This window comes from Megalobrama amblycephala, linkage group LG6, assembly GCF_018812025.1.
Source record: "Megalobrama amblycephala isolate DHTTF-2021 linkage group LG6, ASM1881202v1, whole genome shotgun sequence".
NCBI classification, from domain to species: Eukaryota; Metazoa; Chordata; class Actinopteri; order Cypriniformes; family Xenocyprididae; genus Megalobrama; species Megalobrama amblycephala.
Window position 1 is genome coordinate 9,155,544 of NC_063049.1, and position 10,342 is coordinate 9,165,885.

Consider the following 10,342-nt stretch of genomic DNA (forward strand, 5'->3'; position numbering starts at 1 on the left):
GTAACAAAGTTACTTGTAGTTACAGTAGTAGAACATCTAAAGTGGACCATCAAAATAAAGTGTTACCAGATATTTTAACAACTGCGTAGCGGTTTAAAGTCATGGACCTACATGACCAAGTTAAGACCATCATAGTTGTTCTGGATTATTTGGTTAATGTTTTGCCATTTAAGCAGTTTTGTGGACACATCTGCTGCTGGCCTATGGTACTGATGATTATGATTTCTTACCAAAACCTCAGGCAATTACGTTTTTAGCGTGGTTTATTATGAGTTTACTTTGTTTGAACACTAAACCTGATACGAACACTACAATATCACAACATCCTAATTTTTGTATTGACATAAATTAAATTGTGTGGCCCTATAGGTTCAGTAGCCTATCCATTACACTTCCCTGAAGAGAACGTGGACATTCGTTGCATGCGCCAATGGATTGCATCATGTATTTATAGTCTATTATTATATGCTTCTTTTTTATATTTTGTACAATTAATTTAAATATTGTAAATATACAGTTGTTTTGATGACTCATATTTTTCTCCTATTTGTATAGGATTGACAGTTCAGCTGTCATTTGGAATTATAAAAGATATTTAGATTGGTGGCCACAACTAAAAGACAGTGAAATGTTCTAATTAAAGTGGTACCAACCAGCAGGGTCATGTGCCATCACAAGTGGACTCTTACCAGTCAGGTATTTCATTGTAAACTAGCATTAGAGAAAATGACACCTACTACTCTGAAATGCATTATGAAAACTTGCGGCAAGCGTTCAGAAGTGTGCTGGACCTTGCAGAGTAATGTAGGTCTGGAGATACTACATTAAACTGGATGTCTATTATAATGTGCCTACACCAAGTCAAATACTTTAACAAAACATTCAGGCATCTCCAGAAGGAATGCGTGTTCACACTGTTAAAAAATGTTTTATTTCTTAGTACATAACTCCATAAAATTATTTATGAAATATCAAAGATGAAAGATGAGAACCACTAACCACATATTAAATGATAGGCCTATCTATAGATCAATTTCAGACTCTGATTACTTGTTTTTGCTACTGTCTAACTCACAAACAAATAAATACACCACCAGTGAATCCTCCTCAACTGTCATGAGTTTTGGTTTATCTTGCGCTGGCCAATGTTACGCTTACTTATACTGACACAGTAACGGATGCGACTGGTAATGCGGTATTCGTGACCCATGATAGATTCATTCCATGTGGTTCCTAGAATGGGCTGTTTGTATGATCAACAACATACAGTAGCACTGGTATTACACAACATTCAGTGGCACGTGCCACTCAAATACAGATGTGCCACCAAGTGACTACGTTTGAAAAATATTACCGATTTGTAAATGTGTTTAATTGACATGATTTTTAAAAAATAATAAAATAAATTAGGCAATTTATTTAGGATTTTGTGTCACAATTACGTCAGTATTGGAGGTGCCACAACATTGATAATCACACATGGAAATTTCGGTTTTCGGACGTGCCACCGAATGTGTCACTAAGCACAGCGCCAATGGCTTCCGTGCACAAGATGCCATGCCACTTAATGTTAATACTGCTACTGGGTAACAGCTAATGAATCTGAAGTCTTGCGCATTCACAGAAAATAGCTTATACATTATGAATACATTATGACCACTAGATGGCGACACCGTACACCATAATGCAGAGGTGTCCAATCCTGATCCTGGAGGGTCACTGTCTTGCCAAGTTTAGCTCCAACCCCAATTAAACACACCTGAACCAGCTGTTTAAGGTCTTACTAGGCATACTAGAAACTTCCAGGCAGATGTGTTGAGGCAAGAGAGAGCTAAACTCTGCAGGACAGTGGCCCTCCAGGACTGAGTTTAGGTGCCCCGGCATTTAGCCATTATTAGCAGGTCAAAGTGTTCATTGCACTCTGAGCAGCATGCAGAAGATGCTGAGCCTATTTTAGCAGTGCACATCTTTAACCAAAAATTTAAATTCTGTCATCATTTACTTACCCTTGAGTCGTTCGAAACCCGTAAGACTTTCGTTCATCTTCGGAAGACAAATTAAGATATTTTTAATGAAATCTGAGCAATTTCTGTATCTAATAATTTCTTGACAGCTACACAACTACCACTTTGATCCTTCACATAAAGAGATTGTCAAACTAATTCATATGAATTATGTGGTTTAGTCCAAATTTTCTGAAGAGACTTGATCACTTTAAATGATGATCAGATTGAATTTAGGCTTTTATTCACATATAAACATTCATGAACTAAACGGAAGCTCAAGCATGTTTGCTTGCCATGTGAGAATCAATGAGGTTCATTCTCGTGTTACGCAGCACGTTTGAGCTTCAGCAACAACCAATGAGGTTCATTCTCGTGTTACGCAGCACGTTTGAGCTTCAGCAAGAACCAATGAGGTTCATTCTCGTGTTACGCAGCACGTTTGAGCTTCAGCAAGAACCAATGAGGTTCATTCTCGTGTTACGCAGCACGTTTGAGCTTCAGCAAGAACCAATGAGGTTCATTCTCGTGTTACGCAGCACGTTTGAGCTTCAGCAAGAACCAATAAGGTTCATTCTCGTGTTACGCAGCACGTTTGAGCTTCAGCAACAACCAATGAGGTTCATTCTCGTGTTACGCAGCACGTTTGAGCTTCAGCAAGAACCAATGAGGTTCATTCTCGTGTTACGCAGCACGTTTGAGCTTCAGCAAGAACCAATGAGGTTCATTCTCGTGTTACGCAGCACGTTTGAGCTTCAGCAAGAACCAATGAGGTTCATTCTCGTGTTACGCAGCACGTTTGAGCTTCAGCAAGAACCAATGAGGTTCATTCTCGTGTTACGCAGCACATTTGAGCTTCAGCAAGAACCAATGAGGTTCATTCTCGTGTTACGCAGCACGTTTGAGCTTCAGCAAGAACCAATAAGGTTCATTCTCGTGTTACGCAGCACGTTTGAGCTTCAGCAACAACCAATGAGGTTCATTCTCGTGTTACGCAGCACGTTTGAGCTTCAGCAAGAACCAATGAGGTTCATTCTCGTGTTACGCAGCACGTTTGAGCTTCAGCAAGAACCAATAAGGTTCATTCTCGTGTTACGCAGCACGTTTGAGCTTCAGCAAGAACCAATAAGGTTCATTCTCGTGTTACGCAGCACGTTTGAGCTTCAGCAAGAACCAATGAGGTTCATTCTCGTGTTACGCAGCACGTTTGAGCTTCAGCAAGAACCAATGAGGTTCATTCTCGTGTTACGCAGCACGTTTGAGCTTCAGCAAGAACCAATAAGGTTCATTCTCGTGTTACGCAGCACATTTGAGCTTCAGCAAGAACCAATGAGGTTCATTCTCGTGTTACGCAGCACGTTTGAACTTAAGCAAGAACCAATGAGGTTCATTCTCGTGTTACGCAGCACGTTTGAACTTAAGCAAGAACCAATGAGGTTCATTCTCGTGTTACGCAGCACGTTTGAACTTAAGCAAGAACCAATGAGGTTCATTCTCGTGTTACGCAGCACGTTTGAGCTTCCGCAAGAACCAATGAGGTTCATTCTTGTGTTACGCAGCACGTTTGAACTTAAGCAAGAACCAATGAGGTTCATTCTTGTGTTACGCAGCACGTTTGAGCTTCCGCAAGAACCAATGAGGTTCATTCTCGTTACGCAGCACGTTTGAGCTTCAGCAACAACCAATGAGGTTCATTCTTGTGTTACGCAGCACGTTTGAACTTAAGCAAGAACCAGTGAGGTTCATTCTCGTGTTACGCAGCACGTTTGAGCTTCAGCAACAACCAATGAGGTTCATTCTCGTGTTACGCAGCACGTTTGAACTTAAGCAAGAACCAGTGAGGTTCATTCTCGTGTTACGCAGCACGTTTGAGCTTCATCGAGAACCAATGAGGTTCATTCTCGTTACGCAGCACGTTTGAGCTTCAGCAACAACCAATGAGGTTCATTCTCGTTACGCAGCACGTTTGAGCTTCATCGAGAACCAATGAGGTTTGTTCTTGTGTCTAAGCAAGTACAGTTGAGCTTCTGTTTATGTTCTCTGATAAATGTTTATACGTGAATAAAAGTCTAAATTTAATCTGTTCATCATATAAAGCAATCAAGTCTCTTCAGAAAAGTCAAAGTGGTAGTTGTGTAGACTGTCAATGGAGGGACAGAAATTAAATTATATCTTCATTTGTGTTCCAAAGATGAATGAAGGTCTTAGAGGTTTGGAATGACATAACATGAGTAAATAATGAAATCATTTTAATTTTTGGATTAACTAATCCTTTAACAAAAAAAAAAACACATTGAGAACACACTGTAAACCTATTAATATGGTGTTAACAATAGCTTTATGAAGCTTAAAAAAAAAAGACATTGGTCAGGTTTGACGCAGTGGCACTAACACATTCTATTCAGTACATCTGACTGAATCCAGTTTGAGGTTCAGTGTAAATGAATTGCCATTTGGATGTAAATGAAGCACTTAGCCTCATCCAAGAATAAACTCAAGTGTTGTGACCTAAAAATGAATTTATTTTCTGCATAGAGCCACATCTCTTACAGCAGAATGTGTCAGTTGGCTGACAGTGCTCGTGTGAAACAGGCCCGGGTCAATCGCTCCACAGCTGCTTCAGGGATCAGAACGTGCAGGTCTGCTCTAGGATCCAAGTTCAGCATCAGCAACATAATGTGCACGGCAGTCCCAGACCTGTTATTAGTGTTTATTAGCGACCATCTTGATGTACTGCAGGGCATTGTGTGCTGCGGCGTTGTGGGCATTACTGCTGGTCATCCCAGTGCCGTGGCACACCGTCACTGGCCTGGTGGACAGTTCCACCATACACTGGTACTGCCCGTTCACTGTCAGCTCATCTGCAAAACACACACAATTATCCAACATTTCCAGCCCTGATGACACAAAACGACACATAGGAACAAAGTGAGTAACACGAACGTACCGATATCTATGTAGGCGACCTGAAAGCCCAGCTCCAGAGAGACCTCCAGGAGCATCTGAATGTAGTCTGTGTTTGGGATGCTGAGAGGTGTCCTCCTCAGGAGAGAAATCTTCTCCCCCGTCGAATGCCGAAAGCTTTCCACATACACACGAGAAGGTGGGGTCTGTGGACCACAGGGGACAATGGTTCATGACTGGACATATGATCACATCTGATCTGATTTAAATCCCAAATCATCTAAAGTACAATCGTGAGTGTGCAATCTCATGACTCGATGGAGAATCAGTCAGCCATGATTCAATTCCAAAACAATTCCTCATGCTGAAATATTGATGCAACGGCTTGCAAATGCAAATCTCTTATGAGTCAAGGTGACATGTCAATTTCTATTTAAAGGACTTTCTTCAACTTCAGTCACTTTTATGTTCAAGGAGCTGGTTTTTCTTTGTTACATGTCATGACAGGCACACTGAAACTGCCTTGGAAACTTTTTATTTTCTTTGTTACATGAAAGTCAAATTGAAACTGCCTTGGAAAATTTTTACCATGTCTTTTTGTCATTTACTTTTGCTATTTAAAAGCTACATAAATGTGTAGATTTTATTGTTTTATCATTGTCCCAGAGCCAGACTTTCAATCTTAAACTAAGAAAATAAACTAAGAAGATATAAATTATGCTTTTTATGAATCGTGCACCAAATCCCTGGGGTTTTCTGAGGAAGCTGTGGGGGTTCTCGAGTTAATGAAAAGCACAGAAGTGTAAAATTAAAATAAAATCTGACACCCTGCATATTGCAGAGTGAAGTGTGGCACTGTGTTCTTGATTCATTGTGATTAATTGGTTGCTGTGATTTTGCCAAATAAGGCATGTTCAACATATTTTGTTGATTCTGGAACATTCCTGCCGGAAAATTTTGTCCTAATCCTAACCCTGCCCATTAGTTATCCCAAAAATCAGAGGGAAATGATTGGTGAATAACACTGATGTAGAAGCATCTAAGTCTGGTTGTAAGACTAAACTAGACAGAAATTTTAAACTTGTCCCTCAAATCTGATTGGTTGATTGGAATGTTGTTCCAGGATCAACAAAGATATTGATCCAGGAATATGTTGCTTTTGGAAAAATCACATTCACCGTGATGAATTACAGAAATCCATGCAACTAATGATTTTTTTTTTTAGATGTGCCCTCCTTAAATTTAAAGGATTAGTTCACTTTCAAATGAAAACTACCCCAAGCTTTACTCACCTTCAAGCCATCCTAGGTGTACATGACTTTCTGATGAACACAATCTGAGATATATTACGGTAATAAATATCCTGATGCATCCGAGCTTAATGATGGCAGTGAACGAGACCAACAAGTATGAGCTGAAGAAAGAGCATCCATCATCCACATCCATTATAAAGGTATTCCACACGGCTCCGGGGGGTTAATAAAGACCTTCTGAAGCAAATCAATGCATTTGTGTCAGAAAAATATCCATATTTAACAAGTTATAAAGTAAAATATCTAGCTTCCGCCAGATCGCCTTCCATATTCAACTTATGAAGAAAGTGTAACGCCTCTCGCAGTTCAAAACTCTTACGCTACATCCTACGCCTTCCGTATTTAAATTACGAAAAGCACGTAACTGACGTCGTGTTTTCATAAGTTAAATACGGAACCAAGTCAGTACTGAAATTTTAAAAATGTGATGCTTTGAGCGCTGTTGAGCAGATTCGTAAACCCCGCTGATTGGCCTTTGTGTTCACGAGCTCATTTGATATGTCTGTGATTGGCTACAATGATCATCAACACACAAGAAAGTTTGAAAGCACACAGAAGTGTTTGAATTTGTAAGCATTTTGAAAGCGTGAGCGTTTGAAAGCAGGTCCGCTGTGCGTGAACACAATGGCCAATCAGAGGTGTTTACGAATCCGCTCAACATTGCACAAAGCATCACATTTTTTAAATTTTAGTACCGACTTGGTTCCGAAGTCAGTCCTTTTGACAACACTTTTGTTAAATATGGATATATGTTTTTTTTTTTGTTTTGTTTTTTTACACAAACGCATCGCTTCACTTCAGAAGGCCTTTATTAACCCCCAGAGCCGTGTGGAGTACGTTTATGATGGATGGATGTGGACTGAAGCACTTTCTTCAGCTCATACTCGTTGATCCTGTTCACTGCCATTAAAACTCGGATGCATCAGGATATTTATTAATATATCTCTAATTATGTTCATCAAAAAGAAGAAAGTCATATACACCTAGAGTGGCTTGAGGGTGAGTAAAGCTTGGGCTAATTTTCATTTGAAAGTGAACTAATCCTTTAAGGATCGTTTAAGAATTATTAGTGAAAGAATCAACAGATGAATGTCACTAACCCATGTGATATCGGGAGATCCGGACAAACTCTGCAGTTTTCCCAGCATGCGTTCGGCTGCTGCTCGTCTGGCCAGCTTTTTGGAGCTGCCGGTCCCTGATGAGCAAAAGCACATCACAAAGCATCAGTCCTTCTGCACTCAGACCGCAGCCTGACGTCACTGTTTGAAAGGCAGCTAACGGCACCTGTCTCCTCCAGTCCTTCCAGGCGGCACGTAATGGTGAACTCTTTCATGTGATCAGGCCCCGACTCCATACACACCACATACTCCGGCAGACACCACACCCTCTGCATGGCCAGCTCCTGACAGACCACAAAACAGTGTTTAATGTCACCATGAAATCACAATTTTTCATTATTTTTCATTGCAGTATATATTACAGATGATTTATCATTGTTTTTTATAAATACATGTGCCCTCATAATATTTAAAGTCAGAATGAAATGAAAGTTATGCTCGTCTTTTCTTCCCTGTTGTGATGTATATGGGCCATTCTGCAGAATTGGTTCAAAATCAGAGTTGGAAACGTCTTAAAAAAAAATCTTTGTCCACAAATTTTGGATATATATATATATATTTTTTTTTTTTTAAGGTCACACAGGTAAATTAATAAATTACAATTTTAACAATATTTCAAGTGTAATTTATGAGATTTGTTGTATTTTGAATCCAATCTTTCATTGTAAAAGTCATTAAGTTATCATACTGATTTCAAAGTGAAGGATTCATCACTTTGAATATACATTGAAGCAAACACTATCATAACATCTTAGTTGATAATTCAATATACTTTATTTTTGACAAAAAAAACCCATGTTTCAGTAGTGACAGTAATGTGTTGGTAGTGACCACATCACATTACAGAATTTAAACTTACATACTAAAACATATTAAAATACTAATGATTTGCATAACTGTACTAAATGTTTTGTTTATTTCCCCCAAATAAATGATTGTGTTCCCTATTTTCACTACCTATTTTCATTGATGACATGTTTCGGTCGTGACTGTTTAGTGACAATTTGATACTTTTGAGCCACACATGGTTAGCTAGCACAGTTCTGAACAGTTGTACACACATAAAAACTACATTTTTTTTTTTTTTTTACATAAAGTTTCATGATTTAAAAATATATATATATTTTTTAACTTCACTTTAAGAAAAATATATAATTTTCATAAGTTGAAATTTAGGGATTATGGTTTGGGACAGCCACCTCCCAATTGTACGTACCCAATAAATTATGATTTTATATATATTAAGCTTACTGATATTCAATAGATAATAGAAGGATCTTAGTAAACATCTAAAATTTGAATACATAAATGCATTTTAAATGTTTCTTCGTTGTTGTAGGACAGCAGTTTGCACCAGTTCTGTAGAATGGCCCATATCAGAGTGAAACGGCTTCTGGAACAAGAACAAAAGTAGGGCGGGGCTTGATTTTGTTCATGGGGAATTGATTGGATGGTTGTGGTTTGCTATTGGTGGATCTCATGTGAGTGACAGGTTGCCCCGCCCTCATCATCAGAGCAGAGAAGAGATGTTGCTGCAAGAGGGAGGGGAAGATATTCTGAATCAATTTTTTAAAAAAATAAATAAATAACGACATGCACAGATAAATGATTTATAATAAATACTGCAATATTCCATAGAAAATAGGAATTTTCAATTTTGATTTCATGGTGACTTTAATCATAATAACTTCCCCTCTATCTTGCAGCGACATCTCTTCTCTGATGATGAGGGCGGGGCAACCTGTCACTCACATGAGATCCACCAATAGCAAACCACAACCATCCAATTAATTCCCCATGGACAAATCAAGCCCCGCCCTACATTTGTTCTTGTTTGAGAAGCCATTTCACTCAGATATACTCCTGAAAACTAGGGAAGTATTTGGATGCAGCAATACGGTTTCCCATAATAACAGTAATAATAATTGACCAGTGGTGGCTGGTGTTGTGCTTCAAGATATGAAGAGCTTGATCAGATACCTGCAGTATTCCCACAGGATTGGATGCGTCACCAGCTTCAGGAGAAAGGCCATTGTTGTCTCTCTGATCACTGTGACAGACACAGAACATCTGGATCAGTGCTAAATGAAGTAAGTGATCTATAATAGTTTATATCACTCTCTACAGTGTGTGTGTGTGTTTTACTTTAGCTGGGTGTCTCGCTTCAATAATTTTAAGGCGCCTTCTGCAGCTTCATGTTTAGCCGCCTTTTTAGTGGATCCTTGACCTTTAAGACCAAAACGATAATCTGTTAGAACACTAGTGTATTTATACTCATACTAGGTGCTATTTATAATAATAATGCAAATAAATGACACATAAATATCTGACCTTTGCATGTCACGTCTCCTATAGTGACATTGAACATGAAAGAAGGCTCGTGCGCGTCTCCGTCAGAGTGAATGAGCTCGTACTCGGGCGCGCTGCCGATTTTGATGCCATACTCGTGCAGGATCTGGATGGGTGTTTTATCCTGACAGCAGACGCGCTGCTGCTGAGCCATGTTGACACTGGGACTAACGTTGGAACAATATCTTGTTACTACCTCGTCAGAACAAAACGCAAAGAGCGAACTAAAGAGAAAATACAGCACATAAACATATCAAATAACGCTATATGATGCAGATGCTAAAGCAGCGAGTAAGAGACAGTAAACAATACATCCCGCCAATCAAAACACCGCAGATATTACATTTAACAGACACGTACGTGTTGTTGAGATACAACAAACGTTATACATATATGTAGAAGATCGATGAAAAGCTTGAATGTTAAATTTAAGGGCTCCTTACTGAGAATCAGCCATTATTGCTATCCGGATGCCGCTTCTACGTGAATTGGCAAAAGCACTGGCCAATAGGATTCCTCTATACTGGCTATAAGCCCCGCCTTCCAAACAGCGCTCTGCCAGAGCCCCGCCCCCAGGGGAAGCCCTACAATGCGTAGCGTTGCGTAGACGCTTTAGCACGCGGAAGACTGCTTTAGACAGCTCGTCACATTACAA

The 10,342-nt window shown here is 39.4% G+C and overlaps 1 protein-coding gene across 3 annotated transcripts; it reads right to left on the bottom strand.

The window, feature by feature from the left end:
- Positions 1 to 4,504: 4,504 nt before the first annotated feature.
- Positions 4,505 to 10,267, bottom strand: prkra (protein kinase, interferon-inducible double stranded RNA dependent activator). Of its 3 annotated transcripts, none has more exons than XM_048192856.1 (8): positions 10,131 to 10,267; positions 9,670 to 9,854; positions 9,484 to 9,565; positions 9,319 to 9,388; positions 7,505 to 7,622; positions 7,321 to 7,415; positions 4,951 to 5,113; positions 4,505 to 4,864 (listed from the first exon to the last, which is right to left on the bottom strand). In XM_048192856.1, exons 1-8 carry the CDS (start codon positions 10,142 to 10,144, stop codon positions 4,707 to 4,709), a joined length of 885 nt encoding a protein of 294 aa, XP_048048813.1. In that variant the 5' UTR covers positions 10,145 to 10,267; the 3' UTR covers positions 4,505 to 4,706. The 3 variants fall into 3 exon arrangements, with proteins under 3 accessions (XP_048048813.1, XP_048048812.1, XP_048048814.1); XM_048192855.1 differs by having other exon boundaries at positions 9,670 to 9,911; positions 10,131 to 10,211; XM_048192857.1 differs by having other exon boundaries at positions 10,048 to 10,141.
- Between the last annotated feature and the right edge of the window lie 75 nt (positions 10,268 to 10,342).

Coding starts and splice junctions, on each gene's coding strand:
- prkra (XM_048192855.1), bottom strand. Junction 5,114..7,320: donor GATCTCCCGATATCACATGG/GTTAGTGACATT, acceptor TGTGGTCCACAG/ACCCCACCTTCTCGTGTGTA. Junction 4,865..4,950: donor GGTCGCCTACATAGATATCG/GTACGTTCGTGT, acceptor TGTGTTTTGCAG/ATGAGCTGACAGTGAACGGG.